At 34.8% G+C, this 19827-nt stretch overlaps 1 protein-coding gene across 1 annotated transcript; it reads right to left on the bottom strand.

Moving 5' to 3' along the window:
- Positions 1-12592: 12592 nt before the first annotated feature.
- LOC129004046 (ketimine reductase mu-crystallin-like) lies at positions 12593-19766 on the bottom strand. Its single transcript, XM_054432421.1, has 6 exons — positions 19233-19766; positions 18404-18554; positions 15524-15688; positions 15147-15330; positions 14307-14513; positions 12593-13111 (listed from the first exon to the last, which is right to left on the bottom strand). The coding sequence occupies exons 1-6, from the start codon at positions 19403-19405 to the stop codon at positions 13041-13043; spliced, it is 951 nt and encodes a 316-aa protein (XP_054288396.1). The 5' UTR covers positions 19406-19766; the 3' UTR covers positions 12593-13040.
- Between the last annotated feature and the right edge of the window lie 61 nt (positions 19767-19827).

Below are 19827 nucleotides of genomic sequence, written 5' to 3'. Positions count from 1 at the left end.
ATACTCTCGTAGTTTGAACTACTCCTTGCCTCTGCCAGTATTTTTATTTTGTTACTTTGAATTTTGATGCATAATGTGTTTTTATATATTTATTTTGTTTATTAAAATTATGAAATTTACTGAAATAGAACAAACCTCTCTGGTGAAAGTTTACAAATAATGAAGCAAAATACTTTTTTAAGGCAAAAAAATAGCATTCTAGCGGCTTGGTGATATAGGAATATATATTATTACAATTCAATTTTGCCAAGATCGCATAATTTTACAGTTGTAGATAGTAAATTATTACTGTAATGTTGTAAATATTTCAGATAAAAATTGTATACATAAAATCTTCTATAGCCATTTCTCAAATAATTTACTTCAGTGAAAGTAATAAAATAAGCTAAGCTTAATTTAAAATGTTATTTTTTACATTAATCTTTTACTTCTCGGCCAGTTCTAGTCCTCGCCACCCTAACTTTTGAGGCAGCCCAAGGACGCACACCGTATATCTAGTGCGGCCTTGGGCTGCCTCAAGTTAGGGTGGCGAGGACTACCCCATTTGCTTATACTTTTCACAGCTTAAAATATTATGTGCCTAATATAAGTTTGTACTTACTTTGTAAGATCATTTACAATATTCAATTCTGGATCTCATAATATTTAAGATGAATCTACTATTTTTATAGTTTATATTTATTTATTTTGTAAGTTATTTAGTGTCTATTAGTTTATATATATACAGTATATAATACTTTTTTCTGCTGGTGTTTTGTCTAAGAAAACTCAAGGTCTAATGTAGATTTAGTGTTAAAAACCATCAGTTTATCTGTGGTAAATATTAATAAAAAAATAATGTTTTTTTTATGTTATGTCAGATCACACATTATTATTTACAGTTTAGCAATTTTAGAAATGAATTAATGAGAAAAAAATGTATTAAGAACATTTTTGAGGTTTTGCTAACTTAGGCTATCTGAAGAAAAATATCTTAAAAATATAGCCTAACCAAAGGATTAATTAAGTACAACCATAAATAAAACATACTCCCTTAGTAGATTTCTCATCCTAATGGAACAGATGAAGACAATTTTATTGTTAGTTCTGTACGGTTTATGTTAGAGGTCGTGTTTTGTTTACAATTTGTTTCCCGTTAATACAGTCATCTAAAACCTCGTTTAACCAAATAATACGATCTAATCATAAACAATAAATTGTCCCCTAGTTATTTAACCAAACAGTAAAGCACAAATCAAGAAATTAACCCTAAAATAATATAAACAAAATTTCGTCGACACTAGCGCCCAGTGTGGCGTACATGAACTAGACATGAAAAACGAGCTTCAAAATTTACAATGGGATGAGAAGTCTACTTGTGTTGGTTAGTCTATGGTACAACTAACCATGAAGTGTGTTTGGTCCAAATCACACATTAGATAAACTGATTGTTTTATTGTTCTAAGTTGTTGTGTTCATATTTATAAATACAAATAGTTATATAGTTTAATTTTAGCAAATTTCCCATATAGGGAATATGGTATTACCGTAGGGCTATTGGTAAGACCTAGAGCCGGGACCGATTGAATTTTTTTGTTGTGAGGTCTACAGAGGCCAAAAACACCCTCTGTTCAAATTCACACACACACACATATATATGTGTGTCCATTAACGTGATAACTCAAGCAAAATTGTTTATATTTTGATGAAATTTGGTACAAACATGTATCATTTGTTTACATACAAACATTTGTTTGAACGAGTCCGTGAACCAGCATGATCAATCATGCAATGGCTAACAGGGACTAACACTATACGGGGTTTTATGAGGTAAAAATTGTTTTTCCCATTTTTAACCCTCAAAACTTAAGATTTTGCAATTTCTTTCTAAGCCATTTACTAGAGCTTAAAAAAGAAATAACTTAGTATATTACAGCGTTGTAGTTTTCCTACAGAGATAATTCAAAAAATCTATATCTATAAAAGAGGAACTATGTATGTATAAGCATTATAACTATGTATGTACCTTATTTATGGACTCCGAAACCACTTGACAGATTGTTATGAAACTTTCAGGCATTATTATGCATTATTCTAGGATGGTTTGTGTGAATTTTGGGGCATATCCGTCAAAAGGGCTCCGCCCCAGAGGGTTTTAATTGGGCCAATGTCAAATTGTAAATTAAAAATGTCCATGTTATTCTTATGGAGGATAAATGAAATGTTGTAGTTTGCTTGTTTATGGATATATTGTTGTCAAATTTAGCAATTTTGTTTATTTCCTACTAAGCTATCAACATTTCAATAAGAAAACACACTTCATTATCTTCCCTGTAGCAGCAAACCTAAGTACTCATTAAAATTAATGTTATTTAAATAGGAAATAAATCTGACAATTTTAAAAGAATATTTTAGTAGAAATCCGGTAGGTAAATGGAAGGTTTGCTGCGGCAGGGGTATTTGTTATAACTGCAGCCGAAAGTGGGAAAATACTACTGCAGGTTTTTGAGATTTGACTTCAGTGTATATTTTTGGGGATTTTCAACTGAATGTGCCATTCAAGCAGACATTATAATGTTACTTATTTTTTTGTAAGTTTCCCTCTACTCAGACTTTGAGATACCGAGTGTATAAAAATTTGTAATGTATGGTAAAACTAAAACTTCAAGAAATGCTCTACAAACAGCTTTTATTTTAAATCATCGGATGTTTGAATTACCAAGAGTAGACTGTACCCTTAAAAAAACAAAATGCGATTTTAAAAGCTGTACCATTGTGGAACAAAACATAATTATTAATTCTTCATGAATTTAAATACTACCTATCAATTTACTAGATAGCATTGTACAGTATAACTGAACTATCAATATAAATACAACTTATCTATCTACATTTACCATTGACTATTGGGTACTGAAGTAGTTGTATTAATAGTAAAAGATTGTACTTAAAATATTTTTCTTCTTTCCTTTCTAACACGATAACTACTCTTCTAATCACATAAAAATTAGATTAACGTGAATTCATTGTACTTAGACGTATAGACATATTTTATGTTGTATTCTCGTTAATACACCAAAGTTCTGCTAATTTGAACGTCCGGACAATCCAAACCACCTGTTGGGGAGAAAAGATTTCTGTATTTCAATTAAAACAAACTAATGTGTTCTGAAATATGAACCAGGATCTTCACCCAACTGGAGAACTGGAGACTGAGAAAACCAGGAATTGTTGTGTTGAATTTTGTTTGGACTTTGTTTTAACGATCGCCAACACATGGTAGCATCAATGTGTCCGTTCATCAATGACATTCTGTTTGGTCTCGTTTAAAGCTGCCATGTTCTAAGAAGAATATTATAAGAAGTGATCAGTGATCATAGGTCCATGATTGCGGGAAACGATCACAATGTTTTCTTGACGCAGGAGACGATCACGATGTTGTAATCCCAGGAGCAATATAAGAGCATTTAACAAAAGAGTGCTACATAAAAATACATAGTTTTGAGTTGTTGTGTAATTTTACAGCTAATGCAAATAGGGTCCCGTCCCAGTTTGTTCAGATTAGCTGGACTCTGCTGTATTTAACACGTCAAAGGTGTTTAATGTATATTGTATTGTATAATTATTGGTAATTGTTGATACATATTTTTTCTTCAGATCATTGTCATATCAGCTGATTTGATTTCCATTTCTGTGCCAACTTTACCGCTCATAAACTCCGTCCTATCCAGCTGTTCCTGATTCAATAAATGGATAACAATATTTTCAAATTGTAGTTATTTATGCCATAATATATCCTATTTAAATTCTTCAGGTTATCAATGACTTATTTAACTGGTTTTATATTTGTAACTTATCCAGACAAGTAAATAAGGTTTCGTAATTGATTTTCGAGATTTGGGTTTTAGCGAATTTCCCTATAGGGAATAAGCTATTTAAGTTTTGGATTATAGGTTCAACATTTTTGCTTTCAACCACCACCAACCTACTGCATTGAAAATACTTGACAATGTATGCAACAAAATAGCTCATTGACTTGTCTGGGTATGTAGCTAGGCCCATGCCTCGACTACAATGCTCCTGGTTCGATTCAAGGCGATATTGATTCTTGACTCTAATACCACTTATTCAGGCCAGTTAGTTTCTCAGCCAGCTAAAAACATGCAACAGTAGATATTATTTATGAAAAATGAGTTTTGTTTTATAGAGAAGCCCATTTGTCAATTTGAGAGTATCATTTATTTTTGTTAACTTCAAAAATAAAATAACTTTAGATAAATCATAAAACGCTGAATTTTACAGTATAAATAACCCCTTACACCCATTTAAGACGTATGTTCAATTGATTTTAGTTTCCAACTGAATGTTTATTTAAATGCATAGCATCCATTGGTGGCAAGGGGGTGGGATTAGAGCGTCTTTTAGCCTTCCCAGATTTTCTAGGTGTATAATAATATTATTTTATACCCAACTAGCTAAGTCAAAGTCAAAGATTTTTATTGTCTTTAAAAACATGTGTGCAATTGACAAAGTCACAAGCATATAATGTATGTAAATAGCCTATTCTAAGTAAACGGTACATTGAAAAATAGAAAATTTATAGATAAAAACAATAACAAAATATAAAAACACCAGGGAATGACATACCAAACGATTAATATAAAATCTGAACAATACCCCCGCCGCAGCAAACCTGCAGACTAAGCGAATTTCCGTTTGCCTGATTTGATTTTCAAATAAATCTATTCAAATAACATTAGGTTTAACGAGCACCTAGGTTTGCTGCCTACAGGGTAATAAAGTGTGTTTTTTAGTAAAATATTAATAGCTTAGTAGTATAAAATAAATAGATTGGGCAAGTTGATACAAATATATGCATAAACAAGCAAATTACAACAGTTTACTTATTCTCCATAAGAATAACATGGGAATTTTTAATTTACAATTTTCTCCGTAACCAATAACCATACAAAAACACTTCAATATGCTGAATTATTTGTTTTTTTAAGCTCTTCAAAATGGTTTTAAAGGAAATTTGGGAAATTTTATGTTTTGAGGGTCAAAAATGTGAAAAACCAATTTTTACCCCATAAAACCCCGTTCCCATGGTCCGATCATGCTGGTTCGCGAACTCGTTCGAATAAACGTAGGTTTACACGTTTGTACCAAATTTCATCGAAATCGGATAATTTTTGCTCGAGTTATCGTGCTGACGGACACACATCTAATATATAAAATTCTCGTGTCACAGTGTTTGTCTGCAAACTCCTCCGGAACGACTTCACCGATCGTTATGAAATTTGGTGTGTAAATTCTGTAGGTATGCGAATCGGACGTAAACTATTTCCCGTTTCGAAATTCTTAAAAGGGCTCCGCCCCAGTGGCTCTGGAGTTTCCCATGTTAACCTTATGAGAAATGGAATTAATGAATCTTAACAGCTGTTTCAATTAAACAAGTTGGCTCTGTTCTATGATGTTCAATAGCATTAAAGTTACAAGGATTACCAACAGGGTGCAGCACTATTATTTCTTTTACATTTATGACAACAGCTAATTTGCAACCAAAAGGTGAGTGAGCGTAGCGAACGAACTTCAACCTGGAGGCGAGTTAGCGTAGCGAACGAGCTAACCTGAAGGCAAGTGAGCGCAGCGAACGAGTTCCAACCTAAAGGTGAGTGAGCGTAGCGAACGAGCTCCAACCCAAAGGTGAGTGAGCGTAGCGAACGAACTTCAACCTGGAGGCGAGTTAGCGTAGCGAACGAGCTAACCTGAAGGCAAGTGAGCGCAGCGAACGAGCTCCAACCTAAAGGTGAGTGAGCGTAGCGAACGAGCTCCAACCCAAAGGTGAGTGAGCGTAGCGAACGAACTTCAACCTGGAGGCGAGTTAGCGTAGTGAACGAGCTAACCTGAAGGCAAGTGAGCGCAGCGAACGAGCTCCAACCTAAAGGTGAGTGAGCGTAGCGAACGAGCTCCAACCCAAAGTTGAGTGAGCGTAGCGAACGAACTTCAACCAGGACGTGATTGAGCGATGCGAACGAGATCATCTTGAAAATGAAACGTAACGGTACTTTCTTTCCATCATGTGTCTTAGGGGAAACCTATAACTTAGGCGATACGAAGTTCGCCGGGTCAGCTAGTATATATATATGAATTTGAACGGATGGTGTTTTTGGCTTCTAGGGACATCAAAATGGAAAAGTAAATCGGTCCCGGGACTAAGTCTTACCATGAGACCTTCGGTAATAGCTTATTCCCTATAGGGAAATTCGCTAAAAAGTGCTAATGTCACAAGCTAAAAATTCATCAACAGTATAAAAAATATGTTCTCTTAACCATATTTTTATCTTATTTTCAAACTGTTTTGAAGTTATATTCCACATGTTTTCTGGCAGTTTATTAAATAATTTAATTTTCATATAAACATGACTGTTTCTTGTTTTTTCCAACCGTACAGAGATTAAGTTAAGAAGATAGTTTTTCCTCGTTTGATAGTAATGTATTTCTTTTCTAACAGACAATTTACAAATAGAATTCTTAACATCCATCAGGCAGCAGTAAATGTACAAATTTGGAAGAGTCATTATTTTAAGCTCTTTGAATAAAGGAACACATGACTCCCTATCTGAAACATTTGACTCTTACAGCTCTTTTTTGCCACTTAAAAGCCTCTAATGCATTACACGAGTTGCCCCATAAAGTTATGCCATACTTTAAGTGAGAATGAAAAATAGCATAATAGGCAGTTATCAGCATGTTTTTGGTTACACAATTTTTCAACTTTCTAAGAAGGTGAATTACTAGACAGTTTTCTACACAACTGCTCGACATGAGTTTCCCAACTTAACCTACTATCAAGATAAATACCTAACAACTTAACAGGTTTCACATCTTTATAAATAGAAAAGTCCAAAGAAAAGATCATTTTTTCAGTCTTTTTCCCATTAACAATTAAAAGATTAGAATGAAACCATTCCATTGCTACTTCTAAGGCTTGGTTCTCAGTTCTTATTAGATCATCTAGGTGTTTTTTACTGTTAAGAAGTGTGGTATCATCTGCATATAACACTGTGGTACAAGGAATATTTTAAGCAAAATCGTTCACAGCAATAATAAACAAAAGAGGTCCAAGGACTGATCCCTGAGGCAAGCCCATTAATATCGTTCTAAAGCCAGACTTATCACTGCCCTGTACCACCATTTGTTCTCTACGACTCAAGTATGATTTAAATAAATTAAGTTCTTTACCTCTGAAAAAACGTTCTTTAATACAGGATTCAAAAACTTGATATTGGTCGGTAACTAGATGGGCTCAACTTTTCATCCTTTTTATAGACTGGTATCACTTTTGTTACTTTTAGCACTTGCGGATATATACCCTGATCCAAGATCATATTAAACAGTAAAGTCAACGGTGTCACTATCACCTGACATATTTCCTTTAGAACTCTATTTTATAAACCATAGTAATCTCCACTACATGATGAACTTAAGCTAGTAACAACTTTAGTCACATCTTTACCTTCAATCGTTCGCCAAACTAGATATTTATTCAAATCTCTTTTCCTTTCAAGGACAAAATTATTCACTAATTCTACTGCCTTGTCATGGGATTTATTCTTATCACTAACAACATTTATACTACTTAAAATATTAACAAAATAGTCATTAAAAGTATCTGAATCAATTAATAAATTTTCTTGCTTAGTGACCTTACAATTTGACTCAGTTTTTATTAAAGCCCATGCAGCTTTACATTTATTTGAGGAATTAAAAATGTACTTTTCATTTGTAACTTTTTTGCAATAGTTAACTTTGTGTTTGTACCTTTTTTTTACATCTATATTCTTGTTTGAAGATATTTTTATTTTCTGTGCCCAAGCTATTTTTATATCTATCATAAAAAGCATTTACATACACTTTAAAGCTCTTCAATTCTGGTGTTTACCATTTTAAGTCAGGCTTTTTTCTAGTTTTCACTTTAACTTCCTTAACTCTACAGCATTCATTATATGAATTTACTACATACTACATAACTGCGTCCAGTCAATTTGTGACAATTTACTTTTTAAATTGAAAAGTGCTTCAGGTGTCAGTTCTCTGACTTTCTTAGTCAAAACATTGTTAGGCATCAAACTTTCCACAGACATTTCTTTAAATTAAGCATATACCCCGGCATGATCCGATAAATGAGGTTCTATTACACAACAAATTGTTTTCTTTCTATCAAAATTACTTACAATATTATCTATGCATTCCCCCCCCCCCCCCCCTAGTCGGTTCCTAATTCAACCAATACATGTCAAAGGATCGCAATTAATTCAAAAATGATTCTCTTTCATGTGATTTTGACAAAATGTTTATATTAAAATCAGCTGAAATAATATGCTTCGACCCAGAAATTTTTCCACATAAGTGTAACAAAAACGATTCAAATAGATTAAAAAACATACTAATATTAGAATCAGGAGTTCTATACAAAGTGGAAACAACTACATTATAATTTGGTAACAAAATGGCAGTAACTTCAAAAATGCTCTCACAATAGAATTTTTTCACATCTATAGCTTGAACCTCAATCCCATGCTTTACAAAAATAACACTTCCACCCCCTCTATTCAGTGAGTTATCCCTAGCACAAAAATTACCCAAGTTGTACCCAGCAGGCATATACAAACGGGATTCTTCTTCAAACAACCAGTGCTCATTTATCGTTAAAATATCACATCTTAAACTACTTAAAAAAATATCTATTAAATTTAACTTATTTCTCATTGACCGGACATTACAGTGATATATACTAAAGTTTGTTGGTGAGAGTTCTATGGTTGACGGTCTAGTGTTGGTGGTGAGTCGTTTCCCAACAAAGACTCGGTGCCAGGTGGGAGAGGTTGTTCTTCATTTGGACTCGCTGGATGATTTTCCGTCTTCCTTGCCGTCACAGCCTCAGATATCTTTTCAGAGAGCCATTTTTTCCTGGTTATTTCTGGTTAAGGTGAAGACCCTGACGTGTGTGCGAATGTCTTCCAGCATTGCTCGCTTCCACCAAGATGACATTGCTGTATTTTTCACTAAGTTCTTTTAATCGCTGGTTAGTTTTTCTTACTTCTTTGTTAACACAAGACCAGTGCGGTAAGTCATACCTGTTAGGCAAATCCAGTAACAATACTCTTGTCTGTTTAACTGTGTCCAGTGTCGAAGTAATGCCATCAATAACTTCATCTGCTTCGTTACTCGCAACATCATTAGTGCCACAGAGTAATACTAAGGCATCATCTTTGTTGAGACTAGCTTCCTCAATATTCCTCTTATCTAGTACCTGTTTTGTTCTTCCACCTGGTTTAACATAGCCTATTGCTTCATACTCATGTTGTGATTTGTTGATGTTCCAAGCTAAATCTCTGCCATGGCTATCAGCACAGATCAGCATTTTCTTAATTTTTGTTTCACACTTATCAGTTTGTACATTATGTATTGCAGCAATTGTGACGTCAGGCGTTTCCTCCTCATCAATACTTAAAACTTCAAAACGGTTTTGTATAAAACTGGGTTTCATGTTTTTAGTCTGTTTATCAGAATTTACCCTAGACAAGTTATTTCCCTTAACAGCCATAGCAAAGGATTTGTTTTTATTTTTTTCAGAACTCCATCTACTGTTTGTTTTATCCCCAGAAACAGGGGTGCAGTATGTAAGAGGGCGGCTATGTTGCAGATCCACTGCATTGGATCTCAAAGCTCGCAGTCTGTTAGAGTCGTTTTTAGTTTCAACACTTAATAGTTCTATCTTTCTTTCTAGCATTATTATAGTTTCCTCTTTTTTTATTAACATAGTTTCAAGCTGAAAGTTATGGCTCTTTAGCTGTTTTGCTATTATGTTAGCCTCGCTTAAATCCTCATTTAGTGTTTTAATGATCGCATTCTGTGTTTCAAGTTCCTGTGTTAAATCTTTATTAATGTCTGTAACTTCCCTTTCGAGTCCCAGTGTAACATCAAGAGAGACACATTTTTCACAGATCCATTTTTTATTTGATTTAGCCAGATTTTGAAAATCTTCCTCAGAAAGTGAAGTGCACTTTAAATGGTACCACTGTGAACATAATCCCCGACATAACACTGCTTTACTGGACTTACCGACATTTTTCATACATTCTTTACATGGATACTTAGTAGCTTTAGTTCTGATTTTTATTTTTAAACCTGATGAATATTTTCAATACTGTTAGTTGTATTTTATTGCTGCAGTAAATCTAGAGTAAAATGCAAATCTTAAAGTAATCAGTTGTCAGAAACCAAATTAATTAACAATTTAAACTAAATTTACCAAATATCAGTGTCCCAAATATCAATTCCAGTCTAGGAAGTAAAGATTGTTGGTAAACAAACTGATAATCATTTATAGTGGTCCCAAGGACCACCAGCTTGTTATCTATAGTCCAGAGGTCAGGACTCCTTATCTCTGTCCAGTTAATTATGATACAGGAAATATACCTGTAGTTCAAGGTAATAGTTATTTGTGCAACTAGTGAGAAAAGTGAGCAATTGACTCACTCGAGAGAAATCCTTACTCACGAGCCGTAGGCGAGTGAGGAATGGTTTCTCGAGTGAGGCAATTGTACTTTGAACTCGAGTTGCACATTATACTTTTCCTACAGTTACCAGAAAATAAATAAATTTTTTAATAAACATAACCTATTTTTACACAGAAGTGAACTTTTAATATAACATTTAACGTGAAGTGACAAATACAACTGTTGTACATACTGTTGTACAACAGTACAACAGCTGACCAGCTGATTTACAGCCAGTGCTGCCAACGTATTTCGCGCGCATACGACGTTGCCTGCATGTTACGCGCTCACTATTTAGTGCCTTCACGTTGCAAATCTGGAGTGAGACAAAGTAATTAGAGTGAGACAATGTTAACATTGTCTCACTGATGAGCGAATTGGCCACTTTGCTTTCTCAAATCAGTGAGAGAACATGTACATGGTTAGGTAACTGTAGGAAAAATATTTTGTAAAACCCTTATTATCTCTTTGAATTTTTTGATATAGTAATGTCTACTCACATACTTTTACACCTGATAGAAAACTTAACACTTTGGTATAAATCACAACTCAAACAAGCTGAAAAACACCACTATTTTTATGCAAAAATAAGAGAGCACACTTTTTAGCTGTTCAGTCACTCAGTCCTCCCCCACCAACCAATTAAAACTTATGACAAGATTATATAGTTTTCATTAATAATCATTGATATTAGTTATTAGTCCCTTGATAATTTGAGCTGGCTGATTCTCTCCATCAAAAAAATCATGGTCTTAAATATTAGTATAATTTAGTTTCATATTAAAGAACAGTATAACATAGAACTATTCTATATCGTACTGAACAAATATAAATAATTAGTACTGTTCCTATTATACGATTATTGCACCAAACGCCCCTTATTACCAGAAGACTGGCAAGTGATGACAAAAACGCAGAACTCAAATAAACACATCTTGCCAAACTTTCCCGACAAAGCGTCTGGCTGTCTACAAATAACTAAAGTTCACTCTACTCTAGCTTTACTTATGGTACTTTATGGTCTCTCGACAGTCCGACCTTTTGATAAATCAGGGCAACCAGCTGCCCGTTTAAGCTGGGATTTCAAGGAACCATATTGACTATTGGATACTGAAGTTGTATTAATAGTCAAAGGCGATACCAAGTTATAAACAGACAAAATTACCACAGAGAAAAAAAACTGTTGATTTTAAATATGTATTTGTTTTCACCAGCTTCTACTAATAAGGCATCAATTTTGAAAATGAGAGGCATAATTTGTCAGATATTCTTTATTAAAAATAGTTTTTATTCTTGTGCTGTGTATGGAACAGTATTAGCTTCTATAACTGTTTAAAATTTAACTAAACTTACTAATTTAATTGCAATTTGTAAATCACTCCTGCATTAAAAAATTAAATTAAAGGAAAGATTTTTACTCATGCCTTTTACACTATACAGCTAAAATGTGGAAAATATTTAACACTGAAATAGCGTTTTATATAGTAATAAATATGAACCAAGGTAGTGCTCACCAACTCTTTAGGATTTCAACAATAAAATTATTTTTTATCAAACCCATAGCAAAAGATTCAGAGTGATTTCTGATATCAATTAAGTTGCTTGCATTTTTATAATCAAAACTTTTCAACAGTTTTTTCATTCAATTTGATCTTCGGGGTGGTTTTCGAGTTCGTCTGGTGAGTAAAAGTTTTTAATACATTTTATCTACAGTTCAAGTTTGCCCCCTTCATTTAAAGTATCAACTACATTATTACTGTCTTGTCCTTGGCGTGTTACACTTGCTTGTATTTTCCTTGACCATGGGAGTGTTTCCTAAGGTTTGGTAAGGTTATTTTATGATCAAATACTTTAATTTGAGCAAGGTTTGCTTGCTGGCTTGTGTATATATATTTGAATATTCTTGTTTGAGTGAATAGAGTGTGATTAAGTAGTAAATATATTGGTTTGTCTACTTAAGAATGTAGTTGTAAGTAGGTACCTTTTTTCTTAAAATTAACAATTCAGAAACTTTCATTACCAAACAAATAAAATCACATACAAACAAAAAGACAAATCATAGCCATTTAATATACATCACATTAGCTACACTCCCTGTACATTAGGGTTCTGTTTTCTTTTCTGGATGGTGAGATATGTAGTTAACGTAATTTATGTTGCTGTCAATAGAAACTATCTCTTGTTGATCCTTAATTTACTTGGTTTAGAATTAAGTTACTGTGTCATATTAAAAAGCAGTTATAATTAACAGTTGCTTTATGTCTCAGTGCTGCCTTTTCCAAGCCTTGTGATTACTCTGGGATTAATTTGCTTAGTTGCATGATGCAATATTTGATTTTGTCTTTTCTCCGGTGCTCCACCTTCTTTATTTTTTCTACTTACCACAGCCAGCTAACCTTAGTGGACGGTACTTATAGTAATATTCTGGACGTTTGTGATCAAATTATTTAGAAAATTCACCGTCCCAGGGTGTTTGTTGTTAATGTAACACCATTACTATTTCCCATTTTCTTCCATATATTTACTATACACTAGCTGTGCGACTGCAACATCTTCGAGGGACATTCCTAAAAACACAATAAATATAAACATTTGACTAAAAAAAACTGGCAGTACGATGTAAGGTATTGATGTGTTAACAACAGACATTAAAACGATTTAAAATGTCTCTTAAGGCTGAATGGATACACAACTAATATACTCGGGAAAAAGAGTTTCAGGCAGTTGACAGCATACAAAAAAAGTGTGAAACATTATTAAGTTTATTTGAGCCTACAATGGAGGTTCTTCAGTATGAAGCTATACGAGAACCATTAAAAAACTGATGTTTGAACTGTCATAAACAGTCTTGCCAACATCACTTAGTAATTAATTATAGTGCTATACTTCATTCACAATATTTAGGCGGTTTCAGGGGAAGTTCCCCCACCACTTTTGTTGTATTTATTATATGTTGCATAATTAGCTGTTGAGCTATTATTTTAAAGGTAAGGGTCAAGTGGAGGGGATAGGTTTCCTCCCCTAAAACCGCCTGAATATTGAGAACGAAGTATAAAAATATTAAAACTGGCCTATATACATAAATTAAATAAACATGCACACACAACAGTCTTAATTTTAATGCATAGATTGAGTCTAACTAAAACAGAGACGCATTTCCTCTTGACTTTTTTTAATTTATTCTGAAATGGTGACCATACGAATGTAGGTATTTTAAACCAAGTATGAATGAGGATGAGTGGCACAAACTTGCTGTAGTCTTGTTAATGACAAAGACCGACATATTCCTTAGTCACAGCTGTTAATTAATAGCCTAAGCAGCCAATGGCAACTAAGGGACCTACAGTTTATAGTGGAATCCAAACCACATTTTACCCTTGTAATTAACAAATTGGTTTAATTATCACGGATAGTACCACAGATAGTTGTACTACACAGTAGTGCGAACGTGCATACTGGAGTAATCCACACCAGGGAGTAACGCATCCACAGTACATGCCTGTAAATATCCATAATTCTCACAAGTAAAAAGTCCAAAGAGCACATTATGCAAAAATAAATAACTAAAACTGTAGCCTACAACATGCGGAGGAGAAAATGTAAAATTTTACCAAACAGGCAAAAAAAAAGCAAAACTTAAAAACCACACACATAATAGGTTATACCTCAAAGGTTAGGCGGTGTCCAAGAGTGAGTAAACAAATATCAAACTAATTCACATGTAAGAAAAGAGCTATTCCGTTGAATAAGTCAAACACATACCCATAGAATGGAAAACTGTAAAACGTGTATCCGGAAGGGAAGTGACATTGCGGATCACTTCTCCGACCTCACATTGCAGTTTGACTCCACTAGACGTGAGCTCTCTCAGTTCATGCAAGGCTCCAGGCATATTGTCTACAACCACAGCCGAGAGGTTGTAGACATCCCTGGATACTTCGCAGTGATGGTTCACTCCAAAACCTACAGCTGTAACAGGCCAAGATTTGTGTTAGGTAACCATTGAGTATAAATGTACTAGAGACTAGAATACATACCACATTAGTAACTTTGACTTTAGACAGGCTATACTACCATTATTATCATTATCAATTGAGATGGGGACGCCACATAGGTGTGTATTGTTACCCAAATATGAGTGAAAGTGGAGTGAGATGGTATGTGTAAATTACAGACTAAGATGAGCTGTTTTGTTTCCCAGTACCATTTTGAAGCCCAATGATCAAGGACAGCTGGGTCCAGTTTCGAACCATCAAAAAAGCTACACACTTTCCTCAGGATCAAACCAGCGACCTTTTGATTACTAGGCGAGCACTACTGTAAAGTAACATTCCATTAGCCAGTTTTACAGCATAAAAGATCCGTATCAAATACTTCCAACGTCAACAAATGTAAATCTGGATAACATTGTACAATCTGACAAAAAGATTTTTGTCAAGAGAATAAAATGCCTTTACAAGTGAAGTACTACAGGCAAGATTTTGTGTACAAGTGTGTAAATTGTCTGGTGGAACCAAACTGGAAATTGTTGAATGTGTATACAGCATTGAGCAATACTACATCACAGCCGGTATATAGTAAAGTTGGTACAAAATTCCTCACCATTGATGTGAGCGCCGATTTGTAGATCACCTTCATGGATGATTGGCTCCTTAGCGTAAGTGGCTGTAACAATCACATCAGCTCCTCGGACGCAATCCTCGTTGCTCTTGTAAGGCTTGGCCCACGGACCGAGCTCGTTACAAAGTTTCTCGGCTCTCTCATAAGTTCTGTTCCACACCCTAACCTGTAAACAGAACATTGCAATCTACTGTGATCCGATCCTGGGAAAAGCACAGGAAAAACAACCAGTTTATATGATTAATCTAAAAAAATTAAATACAATTAATTCCAAACCGTACAATAATTGAAATGATTACAAATGGATACAATAACTGCTATCTATGTAAAAAAAATAAAGGATATGTCTTTGTTATTACCTCTGAGAATTTGAAATAATGCTGCATAGCTAGTGCATGGATCCTGCCTTGGACCCCTGCTCCGAGAATGGCTAAAACATTTTTCTGTCCTCGGTGGAGATGTTTGGTAGAGACCACGGACGCTGCTGCCGTCCGCCAACCGGTAATCTCGCCTCCTTCCATAATCTAATGCAGGAAAATCATTAGCTTTTGTTTCAAATTAAGAATTCCTGTTTTTATCAGCCATGATGTTAACACAGAAAATATTGCACTACCCTACAACCCAAAACCTCTTACTCAACTTAATATGTGAGGGTGTACGTGTAAATGTCGTGGGAGGGTAACAGTGGACTGTTTACACCAGTTGATGGTTTATTTAAGATAAAACTGATACATTATAGTGAGTGAGACCATGGTGAAAGTAAATAAGGTGTGCTATTCAGCCGGACGAGTTTGAGACCGTTCTGCGCATCGCGATGTGACGTCACCTTGGGGGCAAACCGCTTCGCGCGCGTATATAGCTCAGCGTGACACTGCTCTATAAACATCAACATTTTGAACTGTTAGAATTGAGGAAAAATTATGAAACTTGACATGGACATCAACTATAAGTGGACGATGTGTGTTGTGAAAAAATAGTTTGTAATTGTTAAAAACTTTAAGCGTGAAATCACTCTTTATACTTGGCCTTTCTTAAAACTAAACATGTAAAAGTTAGTCGGCTACCAAATCACGTACTATTTGGTTAGAAGCATTTGACCAGCGGGAAAGTTTTAGATAAAGATCCAAATTTAACTTTCCTTCAAACTATGTACCGTTAGAGGCGTTATTTCCTGAGATATGCTAAGTTATATGAGCGCGTGATTGGAGCGCGTGCTGCGAGTCGAGTCAGTTGCCAAGTATTAATCACACATTGCCATCCAACAAGTAATGTAGTTTCATGAATGAATATAGTATTAGTGATATTTTTATTCCTGTATTTATATTTTTATGTGAAAGATTGTTGTTCTGTTGACTTCAGTGTGTTTTTCCCCGTTTGAATATGGGTTATTTCGTAATAGTTCACAGAGAATATATAATATTGTCTTCTCTGTGAATATGGTTAACGATGCCTAATTGCATTTAAAGCATTGCAAATCGTTATTGATTAGCTAAAACCAAAGTTTGCAAATAGTGGTTTAAATAATAAATTATCTTTAACGCAAAGGAATGTATTTAACATAGTATATAAAATAAAATGTACTCTGTTAAAAAATAAGTTGGTGATTAAACATTGTATTTATAATCAGGTTAAAATATAAAATTAAAATTGATATTCCAGTTTAACCCTTAGAGTGCCAGGCGAGAAATAAAAGTAACGCTCAAAAAATGCCGATGATTTTTCCCGAAGGTCGCGCTAAAAATGCCGAGCGCGATCTGGCGATTTTTAGGTTAAAATTTCGTAAAAATCGAATTTTCGATATTTCGACCAACGAAAATCGATGTATCGCATCTAGTAACTTTCGACTCAATGTTAATATATGGGTTAAAAGAATCCGAGTATCCATTCGGTTGTTATGACAACTGTTCGATCATTACGAAACGTCCGGTCAGCCGGACGTTGGCACTTTTAGCTCGTTCTAAAAACGTCCGGTCGGCCGGACGTCGGCACTTTTGGCTCGTTTTAAAAACGTCCGGTTCCCCGGACGTTGGCACTCAAAGGGTTAACTCGACTGCTAGGATCCTATATCACTGGGGTTGTTATCTATGTCACAACTTTGGCTCGGATGCGGGGGTGTGTGCGGGGGTGTGTGCGGGGGTGTGTGCGGGGGATGATCACGTGTTGTTTTTTTTGTTTTCGTTTCTGTGTTCACCGCGAGTTGCAGTAGATGTCAGTTTTCCATAGGGCACGCATCTTTCTACAAAAATGCCCCATTGTGCAGTGTATCAAAATCAAACAAATCAACAGGAGGCTAAGATAATGCAATTTTGCTAGTGGCGAAAAAAGAAAATTTCTAAAGAAACTTAAAAAAGTTTAGAAAAATCTAGAGGTGATGAAATGTTTAATTTTTTACATGTTTACTTTCAGGTCGTAAATATTTTTATAAGATTGCAAAATGTATTAAACTATGTTTTTGGTTAAGGAAATGTTATTCATTTTCGATCCTACAAATTTTATGGCAACTGTTATCAAAGAGAGTTAATTTGTACAAAAACAAAGATGTTGCAACGCATTTTAATGTAAAACTTATTATATCTGTCACATGTTAATATTACATATTTCATTGAAAATGTAGAATACAAAGTATATCCTTATAACATGTAGCTACAGTGTTTTGGATAATAAATGCGTGGCCTTATTTTCCAATAAACGGTAGCATCAGCTGAGCACGCGCTCCGTTGCCGCTTGATATAATTCTTCGTAGCTAAAAAAGTAATTATTTTATCGAAATCCAACCAATACTACAGTTAGATTAGAACCTTTTCCTAAAACTTTCCCGCAGGTCTGATAAACCTGACCAAATAATACGTGATTTGGTAGCCGACTAACTTTTTTTGTGTTAGTAGGCCTATGAAAAAGTTTGAAGTTTGATCGGTGGTTGAATGGTTTTTATTTTAAATAAATTAATAAAATTTAAATCATAAGCATCCTATGTTAATAGTCCAAGACTATGCAAAGTTTCAGGAATTTTTATCGGTTCTTACTATTAAAAATTACAATTTTATTAGAGCAGCGTCACTGCTCGATATGGTCGCGAGGCTGTTTGCCCCCAAGGTGACGTCACGATACCCCTCCCCGCACCGCCAGCAGCCGGCTACGATGCGCAGTAGCACACCTTATTTACTTCCACCATGAGTGAGACAACAATTTGAAAGAAGGTAAACTAATGTGAAGAAAAAAATACAGAATATAAAGCTTACCATCTTAACTTTACCAGTCTCAGCATCTAAAAGCAGCACAGTTCCAAATATTGATGGGAGGCCTTTTTCTGCATTTTTTCTAAATGAAGACACAACTTTACACCCCAGTGTGTTCAATTTCCCACTGAAAGACGGCATACACAATAGTGCCCTGTAAAAAGTAACGTAGTATATGCTAACTTAAGTACTGTGTAGGTAAAACAAGACTATGGTTTATGAAATAATATTCAACTGATTCAAATAGAGCTGTTTCATTGTCAGTAGTAGTTTAAAAAATTAACACTCTCATCACACACTCAGCGATATTTTTAAAACTAAATGAGAGGTTAAAAAGTTATGGCAGTCTGGGTTAGTGGAGGGGGAAACTTGAATGGGATGCCAAACTATATAGGCTATGCAATGAAAAATATTTCGTTCTCCTGCACCATGCAGAATTTGGAGGACATATACCCTGTGCTTGATTTGTAAAAAATGATGTGCCGGAACTGTAACCTATTTAATGTGATTAAGTTAGTTCCTATTTATGCCAATATTTTTTATCTTTCCCAAAGAGAGTACCAGAAAGCTGCTCCGTTCCGCTGCATTCAAACTCTGTCAAAGAGCGCACTTAGTGTTGTGATTTTGTTTGGGTAGGGAAACAGTGCAAATCAAGCACTGCATATACCATTACACTTAACAAACTATACCATTTACCTAGCCTAGCCTATGTATTTTCACATATTTCTATAAGTGGGCCAAGAATAAGAAAGAGCAGTTTGTGAGGGAGGGGGGGGGGCTCAGTTAAAACTTATTATGCCACTGGAGCAACCTTAAAAACTCATTTCCTTACCCCTCTCTTGGTGGTATAGGCATTATAAGACGAGCTGGCTGAATGGTTTCAGTTTCATCTTTGTGTGAAATATCACTGAGAACATTTTCAATAGTTGGAATTAGGTCATCCCAGGAGAGGTATTTTAACACATTGGATTCATTGAGATACACAGGTTGATCTGTATCGCCCATTTCTTGAACAATGTTGAACAGGTGAACTATTAATTATCAATTATTTACGACACACGCACGCACACTAAAATAACTAGGTTATGTTTGTATTGACTTTCTTTGTTGTGACAGATGGAGTTGACAAGTAGTATAATGTTGGTGAATCAAATCAACAGGTGGTTGACTGTTTGACAGGACAGACAACAGTGGTATCAGCTGACTTGGACTTCACTTATTTCCCATAATCCCATAACTGAATCCACTATATTCTTTCACGTTTCACTTTGGCAATCGCAATGGAAAATGGAAGTTTGGCTCTGATTGGAACTACTGAAATTGAATTGAACCAAAAACCAAACAAATTTAATCTACGTTTCTTCCGTATTCTGTATTGTTGTCTTCGTGTGTCTCTCTCCACTCCACTCCAGTACTACTACACTGAG

The sequence above is a fragment of the Macrosteles quadrilineatus genome, unplaced genomic scaffold (assembly GCF_028750875.1).
Source record: "Macrosteles quadrilineatus isolate MER2022 unplaced genomic scaffold, UCM_ALF_1.0 Scaffold_9__3_contigs__length_116548681, whole genome shotgun sequence".
Taxonomy (NCBI): Eukaryota; Metazoa; Arthropoda; class Insecta; order Hemiptera; family Cicadellidae; genus Macrosteles; species Macrosteles quadrilineatus.
This window is presented reverse-complemented; position numbering and strand designations above follow the sequence as displayed.